Raw genomic sequence first — 15,541 nt, 5'->3', positions numbered from 1 at the left:
ACATGTATCCTGTTACCTCTTTTTTCCAAGGATCATTGGACTATATTTGTAGTGATACTTGTCTATTCAGCAGCAGCTGGAAGAGAGACAGAATGGCACAACTGAACAACTATGTTCGAGTGAGAAAGAGGATGGCAGGAAATTGTGTAACTGAAGGGAAAGGGGCTAAAGGGTTTCATTTTCCCCCTGGAAGAAGAAAAACAGAATTGAGGCCTGGGTGTCTTAGCTCTAAGAGCATGACAGAAAAATAGCATCATAGCATTGTAAATTAATAATGCAACCTCATCTAAAAATCGTGTCCCGTCTTCAGTGCGGTTGTCCAGATGCACAACAGTAATACAATACTAGGAGAAGAGTGCAAGGACAACTAAAGAGTATGGGAAAAAAATCTGTTTTAAATATTGTATCTAACAAATCGAAAGATATGTTATATAGACATCATTAGGCACTCTTCACTTTTTCTTACAACAGAAGACCAAGTATACAGCTAAAGAAATGGAAATGCAGATGGCTAAGTTATTTCACAGTCAGGTCTCTAGTTTGTTTTACAGATGAAATACCTTCAGTTAAACATAATTCATCAACTGTGAGCACTTGTCTGGTGAAATTTGTGTTCATACTGTTGTGGGGTTTTTTATGCAGTAAATTTTTGGGCCTGAGGCCAAAACATGTTTGTTCAAGACGTGAAGAGTGACTTCTCCTCCTCTCTGCTTGTGAAGGTAGTTTTTAAAGAATGAGTCATCAAGTAAAGAAGTAGCAAGAATACATATGATCAGTTGCAGTTAATGATGAATAAGCATAATGCTCATTTTAATGAATAATGATTGCATTCAATTCAGAAATCACCTGTAAGCCAAAGTTTTTCCTACAAATTATTTGGTGGACAAAGCCTATTAGCTAATGCATTCAGGAAACATTGTGGTTGAATCAGGCACAGTTTGGAAACAAGGTGGTGTTAAGTTCATTTATTGATTATGCGTCCTAGAGTAGTTTTTATCAACACCATTTAGTTATTTATACAGCGATACTGTTTTCTCCTGGCATCCTCTGTGGCATAAGTTTTGATGAAGTCAGTGACAGACTTCCTCTGTGTTCTTCAGCCTCCTATGCTGATACAGGCTTTGAATTTAACGTTTATTTCATCAGTCATAGCAAAGTTCTTTATTCAGACTAATTTTTTGCATTGAGATGATAACGTGTAGAATTTGTAGATCTGTGCTCATTTTGGTCACTAGGTAAAATTAGCACCGGTTTTTTTTTAGAATTGTGAATAGTTGAATGCATGAGTATAACATCAGAACCTGGAGCTGTAGGGCAACTGAGAAAAGAAGCCATGCCTTTGTGTGGTGAACAAAGCATCACTGTATCTAAACAAGAAAGCAGACGAATAGTTTTTTCCCTACATTTTCACACAAAAACTAACAGGCTGGTAATACAAACATTAATAACAAGTCTTGTAAAAATTGTGTATGCACATCTGTGACAGGAAATTAGTGTGTGAAAGGCAAGAAATGTGCAAGTAGGAAAAAGATTTGAGGAATCTGGACTGTTTATGTTGTTTAATTAACTTTGAGCTACATGGTTGTGATAGCCAGCAAAACAAAAGTACTTCATGGATTTAAAGCATAATTATGCCAATCTTCTCTGAACTTATCCAGTAAAATATATTTCTCTATCTGATTGTTCTAGAATAACTTTAAGAATGCTTTTTTTAGAATGCTTTTAAGGTTCAAGAAACAGCAACAATTGCCAGGTCTTCATTAAAACCTTATAAAGAAAGTTTTGTGGCACATAGTACATGAGCAGAAAAGCAGATACAACAGATCTGTGTAGTTCACGCAATTGACTAAAAATTTCGTTTGCTCAATTCTGATATTTATTCTTTATTTATAAAGTGGCAATGAGGAAGGGTTTTTATTAAGTTCAGTCTAGTTTCCTAGCCTGATAAGAAAGTCTGTTGTGTAGCAGCTGGATGAAACCTTTCCCATCCCAAGCCCCTGTCCTTCAGCTGCCAGAGCCACACCTTGTGAGCGTGATGGAGTCCTTTTGCTTTTTCCTTCTTTTCATTGGTCACTCCATTATTAGTGGAGTCCTGGAGGGTTAGCAGTCTTGCTGACTTGTTTTTATATATGTCGTATATTTATGTATGTCATATATTTAATATATCACGTGGCACTTAGGAAAATGGTTTAGTGGTAGACTTGGTAGTGTTATGTTGATGGTTGGACTTGATGATCTTAAGGGTCTTTTCCTACCTAAATGATTTTATGACTCTGTGATCTGGGACTATCTCTGCTGAAAATAACTGGTAACCAAAAGCCACGATATATTGAGAACTGAAAATTTTGTAGATCATTCTTTTCAAAGTGTAAAAGTAACTATGACTAATCACTTTACTTTGTAATAACTACTTGCAAAATCCACAAAAAACTAGTGGTAAAAGATCTTGGCAAATGCAGGTTGAAGTCCATCTTCCTTGAACATCCCTACTTCTCAGCTTGGGCTCCTGACGTTTTGCTTTGTGTCAATTTTGCTGTACAGAGGAGAACAGGGAAGAGCATCCTCTAGAGATTTGTGACACAGGTTTTTGCTTAATTAACTGGTAGAGAAGGCTGCTTGACTGACAGACAGAGCCTCCTTCAGTCCCCAAGTGAGTGGTGTTAATTTTCTGCAACATACTGGGGAACATATTCCCATCAGTGTGTCCACACAACTCTTATTGATGCTAATGAAAGCTGGGTGCTTGTATCAAAGGGGAAATTGCTGTGTGCGCGCCAAGGTTGCATCCTAAATCAGTGAACAGTGGAATTGCATCGTTCCGCTGATACTTTTCTCGTGCTTTGTGTCTTTCAGCAACTTCATTGTTTTTTCTCATGTTGTTATAACTATCCTAAGCCAAATTTTTCCTAAGCAAACCACAGAATAATCTAGTATCAGTTTTGTCAATATGCCACATAAAATGTTTTAAAGCTGGGAATTCTGAGAAAATAGTTGAGGGAATTTTGGCAGACCGTACTGGTTCTTCTTGAACTCAAAGATAGTGGTGAATTTGTTTCATATGGGCAGCTGTTTGTCTGAAAACTTCCTTTAGTATACTATGAAAGTGATTCACCCCCCTAATACATCACTAGAAGTCTCTGCTACCATCCAAGACACTTAAAGGAATCACATTTACAGTTCTAATTGATGGCCACTGTTTTGACAGGCAAACAGATTTCTCCTCACAGTGGCTTCATACAGTTGGCCTCCAGCAGACCTTACAATTAGCAAAATTCTACTGAAAAGTGTATACAAGCAAATAATAAATCTGTAGGGAAGGATTTTAACCACAAACTACTATGTCTAATTAGTGATGTACAGTAGCCAAGGCCAGGGAAGGAAAGTATTATTTATCAGAAGGACTGATTTTGACAGTTTAAAAATGCAAAAGCATCTATTATTTATAATGCTGAAACACATCTTTCAAAATACAGTATATGTAACTCCACTCTTCTTTTATTTTGGCATTGTTTTGAAAGTTACTGCTTTCCAAAAAAAAAAGGCAACAGTCATTGAGAATGCAGGGATGGAATTTGTGATGCCTAAACCTTAAGAGTTCATTGTGTAATCTAAGAACAAGTCTTGTAGAGTTTTCTGTTTGCCTTTACTGCCTCCCTTTCCGATTCAATACCCGTATCACTCCCTTGGACAAGCCTTCCTTCGAAAGAGCCTCAGAGTCTTTTCACTGTGTATTCTCCTTTAGTTCAGAGTTTCTCAAGCACTCTGAGCAGTGCAGAGCTCAAATATAGGCTAAAGCATCCTGTTGGGAAAGAATTGAGACTGTTTTTGGTAGCTCAGCTACTGTAGTGAACTCTGCATGTCTCTACTGCATATTGCTGCGCTGTGTCTTGGAGGCAAGAGTGCTGTTTCCCAAGACACATTCCTTTCCTTTTCTGCCTCCAGCAAAAATCTCCAGGAAGGGGTATTTCCGTAACAGTGCAGCAGGAGAGCATATGAAAGGAGTACGGAGCAAGGGGTGGGGGGAGAATGAGTGTATTGGGAGAGAAAAAAGGAAATGATTGAGGAGAGAACTTAAAGGAGATAGGGGGAAATAGAAAAGGGAAAAAGCATCTTAAACTGGTAGGAAAACAAGGCAGGCAGATATGTAGCGTTACTGTAACTATGGCTCTGAGGTGATTAGCAGAGAAAGAGAATAAGACTTCTTAATCTGGGCAAGTCGTTTTTCCCCTTTGTGCCTCAGTTTCTTAAATTTATATAATGGGTGTGGTGGCACATGCTCAACATGAATGATCATTAGAGTGTGACTACATTTCCATAAAGAAAGGGGCTTCCACGAAGGTTTCGGTGTTGTCTCAAGCACAACGCAGGGGACTCCTCTGTTATTGCTGTTTTTCAAGAGTCAGGCTTTCCTGGAGATCTTGTTGGAACCTGCAATGAACAGTTTCTCTTCATGAAAGTCAGATAAGCCCCAGCAAATCCCCACTGTGGCACATAAGGAGAGGAAAGCACACAGTGTGGTCGAGGAGGTGAGTACTGCTGTTCTGAGATAATTAGCGAGTCTGACACTTCGAAGTATCATGACGCTGAGTGCAAATGTAGCAGGTTTTCAGTTTTGTTTTGCAAATGTCATGTATTTAATTTGCCTCACGAGTTTTGTATCTGCAGTTCTGAGAATGTCATGGGTTCAAGTTTTTTCCATAGCCAAAAGGGCTGAGCAAATAATTTTCTGGTGTGAATGGAGATTCTCATATAACGTCTCAGCGGCTGAAATGATAAGAAAAGCACCAAATACCATGAGAATCACGATGCACGAAAAATGGAAAAATCCTTCCCCTTACCAATATGCATATACTATACATGCATGTGTAGTTGATACGTTAGTGAGTTCTGGGGCTGTATTGCTGGTAATAGGGGGAAGAGGCATAGAACAGATGAGGAGATAGCATGAAACAGAAAAGAAGGAGGAAAAAAAAGCCTCTTTCCCTCACTTCAGTTGGTCTTTTCCCTGTCTCATTTACCTGCTAAGGCTGAAGGTGCTGGCGTGACACCGAGGGATGCTGTCTCTCACTGGACTCTGCAGAATTTCCAAACTCAATCTGAGAAATCCACCGAGTCAGCAAGTAGTCCCAGAGGGGCAGCTGGCAGCTCCTGCAGACTGCACAGGGAGTCTCTGTCTCTTACTTTTTGTCTTATTGACTGAACCTCAGAGGAATAGGTTCAGTCAGAAACTGCATTTATCTTTTTCCTGAATGACAGAGGATAACAAATTCCAGGAAAAATTAATAGCTGTCCTAACTGCCTGCTTCTCTTCTTTTTTCTTCAGTGTGGGGATGAGAAAATGGGAATTAAGAAAGCAGAGTCAAGGGAGAAGACCTTAATACTCTGTCCTTTTCTTTTTCTCACCATGCCCAAGACATGGGTGTGATTATCCTTTTCCCCTAGGGTTGGCATTTGCAGACTTCATGTAGAATAGGGTTAGGTATGTTTCTGTGCACTGTTTCTGTGCAGTGGGAGAGAATTAGTATTCAATTCAGAAGAAATTACTTTCCTGTAGGGTAGAACAGAGAGGGGAGAAATGGCTAGTGTTATATGAAAGCAGGGAAAAATAAGAATATATGGGAATAGTTTCGTGCATGGAGGGTAATTACACTGCCTGGTGGATAAGCTGGTAGGGCTTGATGCATTGGACAGACCATAAATCAACTTTTCCTTCTTCTGGCCAAGCTGTAAATCATAGCTGTGTTATATTACTGTAGGTGTTTATTTCTCTGTGGATGTGATGTAGGATGCAGAGTTCTTGTACTGGTGACCACAAATCAGCAACGTGGTCATCAGATGACTGAAGCATAATTTCTTGGACGCAGGTGGAAAGCTGTCATTCACTGTAACGTTTCCCAGTCAGATAATAATAACAGCGACCCCTCTTAATAAACACTATCTCCAAAACTCATACTACCTCTGCATGTTTTCTAGAAATAAGTTTCTTGAAATATTAAAGATGATTCCTCAGGCTGCCTTCTGTTGTCTATATTTGCATCATTGCCGAGGAGAGTTACTCCAGTCCATTGGTTCTGTAGATGGACCTTGTGGTTTTGCAGCAATCACTTGTAACTCAGGTAGCCCAAGTCTTAGGGTACCATCATGTTCCTCGGTTTTTGTCTCTGGTCACTTCATATCCTGCAGAAGTTACATTGGGTCTATGGTAGGGATGGATAGAGCTACCCCACTGGTAAGGATTTCCTAATACCTAGTTACCAGAAAGAGTTACAGTAACTCAGCATTGTGACATCTATATAAATTAAGGGCAAGTTTGACATTTAAACAATAAGGATGTGGGGCATAAAGGCTTAGGGAAGATGAAGGTTAAAAAGATTTCAAGATTTCAGGGTATTTATTTAGATTGCCTGACTTTGTTCTGTAGTTTGTATGCAGAAGAGTAACCTCTTACATTTCATACGGCAAACAACCTCCAATCATTTATCTGATACTGAAACACAGATAATATTTGAGACAATGATACTGGCAGTGTAGATTTTCTCTTGTTGCTGTCCATATGGTTGATGCTTTCAGAGCAAGCTTTACTGTGTAAGTTAGGGCTTTTGTTTGACATTTCATTTCTGAGTTTCTTCATTTCATTGAAGATTAGATGTTATTTACCTGTGAGGGGTTACAGCAAGCAGTTTCCTCAGGTTTGGTGCTGGGAATTCTTTCATTAGCCCTTAAGTCTGTGAACAATGCGATGATCCAAGCATTAATACAGGTGTGATTAACTGTCTTTTCTCAGCTTTGTTTGCTTTGTTCTACTGATACCTACAAGTTACATAATAAGTAGTATGTAAGGATATGCATTAAAGGCAGTTCCCCATTGTAGCAGACTTCTTGGCAAATTTATTTTCATTTTAGCACAACTTCAGTGGGAAAAAAAATTGCACTGTTGATTTATTTCGAATGAACTCCTGGAAGGCTTACTAAGTATGCCATGTGGAAAGCTCCATGAAATGCTGAGGGTTAATATACTCTGCTCTTAATTTCAAATTCCAGATAAATACGGTTTCGGCTTTGATCCTGTCTGTACTAATTCATTGTCACTGTACTAATTAATTCAGCATGCTGGAGAAAAGATGCTAATTTGGGCATCAAAGAAATAAACGGGTTGGGGGGAGGTTGTGTTTAATGAGAGTTGTTAAAAAGATAAGTTTTACTCCCATTAGACTGGATCTGGAAGCTCAGTCTAGCTCCAGTAGTTAGCTACAGCAAATTAAAAAAAAAAAAAAAAAAAGGTACTTAGTTTAACGTTGACATAACAAAATAGGAGCAATGAAATATTGGTGTTAATAATGTGGTTTTCTTTGTATTTGCATTATCTGTATAACATTCTCTTTTCCTGCTGACCATAACCAGTTTAATGACTATCACAGCATTAGAATAATGTGGATTACCTCCCAAAGTGATTTGAGGATGGCTAAATATAAGCATAGTCACTGTCAGAAAGCTTAGCTAAATTTGTGAAATACAAATAACAATTATAGCGCAGGACATGTTAACAAGTTGTGCCACTTGAGTCTTGGTTGATATAATAAAACAAAGGTTAGGTTATTTTTCTCTTTCCGTGCGAGCTAGTTTTGATTGTCTAAGCTTGCACATACCTGCCTTACCTGCTCTTTGGGGTGTTTTGGCGGGAGCCTGATGGAGTGACCAGGTGGCTGTTGGGTGGGATGGAAGGGACTCTTTCAACACCACCACAGTGCTGAGATCCAGAGTATAAACAGGAGCAACCGGTTTGGGTGTTGTACAAAGCACTGCCCAGCCCCGCAGGAGATTTGCCTTCCTGCCCCTTCCTCTCCTTCTCCTTGGAGGTGGAGGCACTGCCATCACGGTTCACCTGCCGTGGAGCTGTAAGCAGAAGAGGCTGATGTGGCCGTCTCCAGGTCCTCCATCTACCAGGGACAGAGAATTGGATGCAGTCAGTGGTGAGAGGGGCTGGCAGTGGGGCAAGGAGAAGAGATGCACACCTGCCTCTGGCACAGAGCTGCCCTTCCACCAAAAGTTTAACTCGTGCCATGAAAGTACTGCCGTCTTCTTGGATACTGGTGAAGATGTGAACAGTGTTGCCCAGTCCTTGCCATGTGCGCTCTGTTCTCAAAATCACAGCATTTACCCAAACATATTCTCGTCTTTCTGTATTTTTTCAGCTGTTGCAAAGCTCTTGATCCATTAGCGTAATACTCAATGGCATGCTTCTGTCCAATAAGTAAACATTTAATAACAAACCTTTTAGATATTTAGAGAGCCACAAAAAACGTAAAAGAATTATTTCATTAATGTTGCTATTAACATAAATGTAAAATGAGCCTGGTCTGTAATCACAAACAAGTGTGACTCACTAATGATCTTTACGGAAATATTTAATACTCTGTAAAAGTGTATGTATGAAAGTGATTAATCAAAGCACAACGCTGCTTCTAGGGTATTTCTTCTGCTGTAAAGCTGCGTGATAAAATAACTTAAAACACACGGCAGTAGTGGCAGTTAATAAGCTTTTTATAGTCCCTGTGTGGACCTGAAAATCATACCTTATTAGTATCTTTATCTTTCTTGTTCACTCATTCATTCTTACTCACATTTAAATTTAATTTTAAGGGTTATTTCTAGTCTTTCATAAGGGAGCTGCTTTAATAATCTCAGCATTTTTCCCCATTTGCTGTGAAATGACTAGGAGCCAGAGCTTTTGTTATATGTACTTTACAAATCACTCTGTTTTTTTAAAAGATCATTTCTGGAGATGTCAAGGCTTTATGACATCGTTAGGCTGTGTATCTTGCTTGACTGTGTCATATGCCCTCTTGAATTATTTCCGTGCAGATGTTTGCAGTTCCATTATGTACCCTGTTGGCTGCAGTGACACCTACTGATCTAGGGCAACCAAATTAACTAAGAAATCCAAGTTGCTGAATTTAGTCAGCAAGCTGCTTAGGGTTCTACCCAGCAGATGTTTCTCCTCCTTACAAGTCTGGGACTTCACAGACCTGCCTGCTTTTTAATCCTTGAAGCAAATACCAACATGTTTGAGATCTGGAAGCTCCCAGCTCCACGTGGAAATGGTGTTGCCATGACCACAGCTTTAGGTCTTGCATATAAGACGTTTATCCCAAATATAACAGAGCAGGCCTATAGAAGGTTTGTTCTAACTTTTATCCCTTGCAATCGGGATAAAAGCCTTGAAATGAAGCATGTGTGCTTTTATACGATAGCCAATTGAATGTTAATATGTACTGCAAGATGATGATGTACACTCGGTATTCAGAAACTTCATTCATTTAATGCTTCTAAGGGGAAAATGTTATTTGCAGGGCACCCATATTTTCCTTTGAAATTCAAAGAAATAGGATAATCCTTCACTGTGCTACAGCATGTTCTCAACTGTTGCGTATGGACTTTTCCCATAAGGATGTATCACTCCGAGGTCTGATCACTTAAAGAAAATCCCTTTATACTCTTGTTTACAGGACTGTGCTCTGAGAAGTTGGAATATTAATTTTCTCAGCTGAAAAGTATGCTAAGGTTATTAGGCTTTTTTTTTTTTTGTGGCTTAATGCTTTGTGCTCCATATTGCTTTTCTTAAGTGTTAAATTTTTGCTGTTTTTATTCTTTAATGTTTGTGCAAGATTTTTTTGAGCTGAAAACATATTACGATATTAATAAAAAACAATGGATTTTTATGATATAGCAATGTGCACAAGAGGCTAAAAACTTCAGCATTTCCTAGCCTTTAGCTATATGCTGCGTACTTAGTGTAACAGGTAAAAATTGTAAGTCTTCGCAAATCCCATGTGAAGCTAAATATAACATGAAAAACAAATAAAACAAAACAACAACAACAAAAAACACCCCAAAACAACAGATCAAGTGTTTTCATCAAGACCAACTCACTATTCCTGATTTATAATTACACTGGAACTTGCCAATTTGTAGCTAGAGCAGCTCTACCAGCAGACAGCACTATTTTTGCTGAGAGTTATCATGCTTGCAGTTATTACAATCAAAATCATCACTATTTTATTTAAAATGTATTTCCTTCATAAGGAAGAAATAATACCTAGTCTTGAAAAGGAGGTATGTCGAACATTTCTTTTTTACATTTCTCTTGAGTATGCAACATATTCAGCTTTAACTCCCTTCAACAGTACAATATGCCCAAGAATACTGTTTTCAAAATCAATACTTACTACAGTCAAATATGAGAATCCACAAAACCATAATTGAAAAATTGCGGGAGAAAAGTAAGCAGACTGAATACAAACAAAGTACCAGACTTGGATTACGACCAAGATGCAAGTGCTAATACAGCCTCTCTTGAGAAAACCGCCATGAGACCTTCACAGCATGTGCAAGCGTTTGAAAGCAGGGTGTTTTCAGGTGCAGCCTGCTGGTGCTCATCCCAAGGAGAGTTGTTCTTTGGCTGTCTGGTTAGGTGCTTTGTTTATGTGACATCTCTCTAGAGAGCAATATATGCAGAGTTTCACATGGCTTTTCGCATGGGTAATGAGCCTTCCTCACTTCATATGTTCTCACTCTTTCTTAACAATCTCTATCTGTCTCATGTTTCCCAACTGCTGCTTTCACTGCTACCACCAACCTCTGATGGGTTTTGTGGCTCCGCAGCCTTGTAGGACTGCTAGAACTGGGAAAGCAGCAGTGGAATCAGTGTGCTGCTCTCAACTCAGGAAAAGCAGAAGCGTGGAAAGTATCTGCTGTCTTCCTGGAAGCACTGATCTAAGAGAGACAATCAAAAAAGAATTGAAGATGGTTTGTAGGAAAGGGGTGTGTGTGTGTATGCATGTATGTATATATATTGATCAGAGGATCCCTGGAAGAATGTAATACGCTAGCTGTCTTGTCACATATAAGAAAAAGGCAAGAGAAAGCCATGCACTGGGATGTGACTGTCTATTCCCCAGCACAGGCCATGGTAGAGCATCTCATGTTAATGCCTGTAGTATTTGTCTTTCTTCTTGTTTGCACCATACACTACATGACCGTCTCTCATGCCCATCATTCTCCTTATAACCAAATTCTTATTGTCTGGAAGACTTGCTGAAGAGTCTGTCAGAACTTCATTTGACCATAAGCTCATAATTATTGATTTAAATGCACTAAAAATTTGGATTGTTAACTTACAAGCCTGACAACAAAGATTTCTGCTTTGGTCAGAGCAGAAACCTAAAGTCAATGATTTACAACTTAACTACATGTACAGTAGTTCAGCTATTCCACTTGAGGCAGTTTGGGCTGACATGAAAAAGAAGAAGAAGGGTAAAAGAAATATCACCAAGACAATACTGCAGACTTACAGAGAAGAGTTTGCAATTGTGAGTCAGAGTAAGTAGTTTGCAATATGGTATATTTAATGAAGAAATCGTTACTTTTTTGTACGTACTGTCATTGATTTGCATGAAAGGACACGTTAACTTACATGGAAGGCACTGATCATTTATTTACTTATGGAATTGAGAATTCAGATTGGGGAAAAGGTGTGGAGTTTTTTATACTTTTTGGCCCATAATTCATAAGCATATTTGACATACAACATACTTGACCCCAGTATTCTGTCTAGCTCCATCAAAAATGAAATGTAGCTCCCTGGTTTAGTCACCTTTTACAGGCTGCATAAAATGGGCTGTTATGCTATGCAACATAACATATCAGTACAACGTATAGAACAGTGGAACCCTAGAACTGATTGGGGTCTCTGGAGGAATTTCACTGCATAAATATTAATGGATAGTACATCCCTAGGCAGAAAGGAAAACCCAGAAGTACTTTAAAAAGAGATCTTAAAAGCTGTCTAGTTTTGTACTTTCAAAATATATCAAGATTTTATTCTTTCTGAATGCATCATTATTTAAACAAAGAACAAATCTTTAAATTAAGACCAGATATGATTAAGAGATAATAGATACTGATAAGAGCAGAATATGTGGTCCAGTCTGGGTGCTGGCACCACAGCCACTGCAGATTACTTTCAGAGAGCTGTCCTGTGGTAAGAAGAACCTTCAGCTACTTTAAAATGCACAATAATAGTTTAGTCCTGCAGTGGTTTGCTTTTTGGGTTTGGTGGGGCTTTACTGCTTTCTCTCTCAAGCAGTATGTTTCAAAAGTTCAGGAACCAAATCAGTTTGAAACTAGTCCTTCCTATTGCACATAGCCCATTTAAAACTGAACTTCTTTTGCAATGTGGGATCTATGAGTGGTCAAGATAAAAGCTCACAGTGTTGTGATTGCCTAAAATTTCTGTGCTTTAGGATAGATAAGTACTGTTTTTTCTTCTGGTAATTATTTCTTCTTGACTCCTTCCTTGATATCTTAAACAGATTTGGAAAGAAAAAAGAAGATAAAAGCGGGAAAACAGATCAGAAGGGGAATCCAAAGCATGATGTACTTAAAGAAGAGGAGTTGGAGAAAATGAAAGATGAACGTGAAAGGTGAGTAAATCATGTCAGCGTTTTTGTTCATCAGATGAAAAACTGATCTAGTACATCAGACATCTTTGGTTCCAGCTGGCTGTGCCATAAGATGGTAGTTTTTGGACTTAAGTATGTTCTTTACTGCACAAGAGTTTGCTGGCTAGCCCCATGTTGCAGAAGTATCTAGTCAGCAAATGCTGAGTAGGCAGACACAGTGGGAAGAAAAGAGGCTCAGCTAGTTACAGTCAGTCTGAAGAGTTAGAGGCAGGGGTCTGCTGGCAGTCAGGGGGTGGGAAAGGGATGCTGGGCAAGACAAGAATCTGAGGTTCGTAGGCACCACTGAGCATGTGTCAGCAGTGAGTTGTAGTATTTCGGAGGTAAGGTTCTGAGACTGAAATACAAGGAACCACTGATGTGAGTAACACCAGTTGTCTTGTTCATAAAATGCTCCTGTTCCATGCCCAATCTTATCATCTTCATTATTTTTCCAAACGGGGAGTTTGTAATTTTCTCCTTTCACCCATTTCAGCCATTCAGGGTTTGGGGTTAGTTTGTAAGTGCTGACAAGGCTCAGCAAACTTCTCTCTCCACTTCTCTCACCCAACTCATCCAGGTGTCCTTCACGATATGCCAGTGAGGGTCTTTGCTCCCTTCGGATGGCTGCTGTCAGAAAAGTTAGAGCCCATACTTGCTGGCTTTCAAGAGGCTTCTGCAGTTGCTGCAAGACTTTCCAAGCTGTAGTATTATGGGTTACCAACGCATAGGGAAAGCTTTCAGAGGTTTATTTCCCTCAATGGAAAATCCTGCTCCTGGGTGATGGGAAGGAAGCAGATACAGTTCATTTTGGGAGTGCTGAGTCTTTCCTCGCAGTACAGGCCAGCCTTTGTGGTGCTGATCAGTGCCCAGGGAAAAGATATCCTGCTTTCATTTGAGTCATGCAGTACATAGTCAGCTGTATGAGTGGAGTGGTAGATGACGGGATGGAGAAAAAGAAATAAATCCAAGCCCCAATCATTGAAGTCTGCTGCTAATATTTATTTGACTCATTTTAAAAGCTAGTACGGTATCCAATTGCCACAGTGCTGCTACTTGCTGCTACTGGATATGCCTAGTAAGTGTTTGAAGTATTTAGTTCATCCAAGTTGAGTAGTGTCAGGAGAAACTTTGTACCATTTGTTTTAAAATTTCTATATCACGTCCTTGATTTTGCCAGATTGATGAGTGCCTTTATTTTAAACTGCTGACTCCCAATTTGGATACTGGCAATTTGAGAGGTATGTGTCCTTCATTTTAAAGAAGCCAGTGTCTTTTATTAGGATCCTGGCAAGCTAAGAAGCATGTATTCCATCTGTTAAAGGCCCAGTGTCATTTAGTAAAATGTTGGCAGGCTGCAAGGAATGAACCCTTCTGTCTAGAGGTCTAACATTCCCATTGGACATGAGATAATTGTTCATAATATTTCTTTAGTGTTGTATTTTATTTTTTTTAAGTTGCAGTCACTGATTGACAGTAACTTGGTAAGACTGCATTAGAAACTGGCAGCTCAATGTCTTCATCATTCTGGTTTCTCTAGTAATGATTTCAGTTTTGACCTGGAAGAGTTTGTGACTGAAATGGAGAACAGCAGGTGTATTGAGAAGTGGATGAACCAAGATGATATTTTTAACTCACTTATTTGCCTCTTCTTCTATAATGCATGAAAATAGAAATATACCCTATTTTCTATCAGGTAATACAGCTTGTATGGCTTGAGGATTAAAATTAAAAAATAAAGGGGGGAGGGGGAGAGAGAAGAACAGTGAAGAAAATTTCCTTACATTATCCCCAAAGCTATGCAACATATGCTGTAAAAAGAGTCAAGTCACTTCAACTTTCGAAGTGAAATAAGAGCATGGCAGTATATGTATGCACACATAAGAATGTCTACAGGCTGATTCCTGAACCCTTCTTGAATTGTAAGATGGAAGAGGCTTCATCTTTCCTGGAGGAAAATTAAGTAAGATTCTCATATATGAGTAAGAACTGTTTGGGAGATAGAGTAAAATCAGTGGAAGGAAACATTACTTGACTTAAACGTAATCCAGTCCTTTTGTTTTGTTGTTGACTGTTCAGCTAGTGATGATACTTGGTAAAACTCTAGACAAGTTTTATAGCTCTGTCTCAAGATTTAGTGATTGTATAAAGTAATTGAATTCCAAGATTTTAATGCAGATATTGGCAAAGAAAACCTTGTGGCACATCCACATCATAGATCTTCTGCTTCTATGACTTCACTAGCTGCAGTTCTGCATATTTGGTTTCATCTTTGTAAAACCAACCTTTACTTAATTTTACTAAAACATCAGTATGCTTTCAAATCATATTTTCAAGTGAGTTACATTAAAACTACTAGGAATGTAATAGTAGAACAAATGGACTACAGAAATGTTGATAGAAATGCAGCTTTTGTCCCTTGATACCCATGAACAAATCCTCTATTTAACAGTTAGAACAAAATACAAATTGCTTTTTTGACATCTAACCTTTTTCGAATTAATTTAAACACATACCTAATTTTACTTTTCCAAGATTAGCTGTCTAAGTAATTTTGTTCAGACACAATCCCAATTACTACAGTTTTAAAGTCAGTTTGTTTGCTTAAACTTCAGTTTTCTTGAATACTGACTGCCTAAATATTTCAGAATCTGTCATACTAATACTTAGGATTTTTAATGTGTTTTTTTTTTCAGAGGCTGAACTGTCCATTTTTGACACTAGTTGAAGAGGTCAGAGTAGTTGATTTTTGGGCTGGGTGTGACAGGATCAGTGATCAAGTGCATCTTAGCAGCTGTGGACCTTGCATGGTTTTAGAGGTTGGTTTTACATGCACTATATGTTTGGCAGATCTCCAAAAAAAAAAAAAAAAACACTGAAAAAAAGGCACAAAAAAAAAAAAAGAATGTTGTTCCAAGATATGTTCCAGGTGAGAAACAGTTTTCAGAAGGAAATGCATTTCCAGTTTACAGGAGCAGGTTGTCTCCTGGAGTTTTGCAAAGGTGGTTTGTTTGTTTGTTTGTTTGTTTGTTGATTGGTATTGG

General features: G+C 38.7%; 1 protein-coding gene across 1 annotated transcript in view; it reads left to right on the top strand.

The window, feature by feature from the left end:
- The window catches only part of PARD3B (par-3 family cell polarity regulator beta), a 401,848-nt gene that overhangs the window by 290,634 nt on the left and 95,673 nt on the right, over positions 1–15,541 (top strand). The window contains exon 19 of the mRNA XM_035571245.2: positions 12,372–12,482. Within this exon, the coding sequence (XP_035427138.1) occupies positions 12,372–12,482 (111 nt within the window). The remainder of the gene's footprint in view (positions 1–12,371; positions 12,483–15,541) is intronic.

Source organism: Cygnus atratus, chromosome 6 (assembly GCF_013377495.2).
Source record: "Cygnus atratus isolate AKBS03 ecotype Queensland, Australia chromosome 6, CAtr_DNAZoo_HiC_assembly, whole genome shotgun sequence".
NCBI classification, from domain to species: domain Eukaryota; kingdom Metazoa; phylum Chordata; class Aves; order Anseriformes; family Anatidae; genus Cygnus; species Cygnus atratus.
This window is presented reverse-complemented; position numbering and strand designations above follow the sequence as displayed.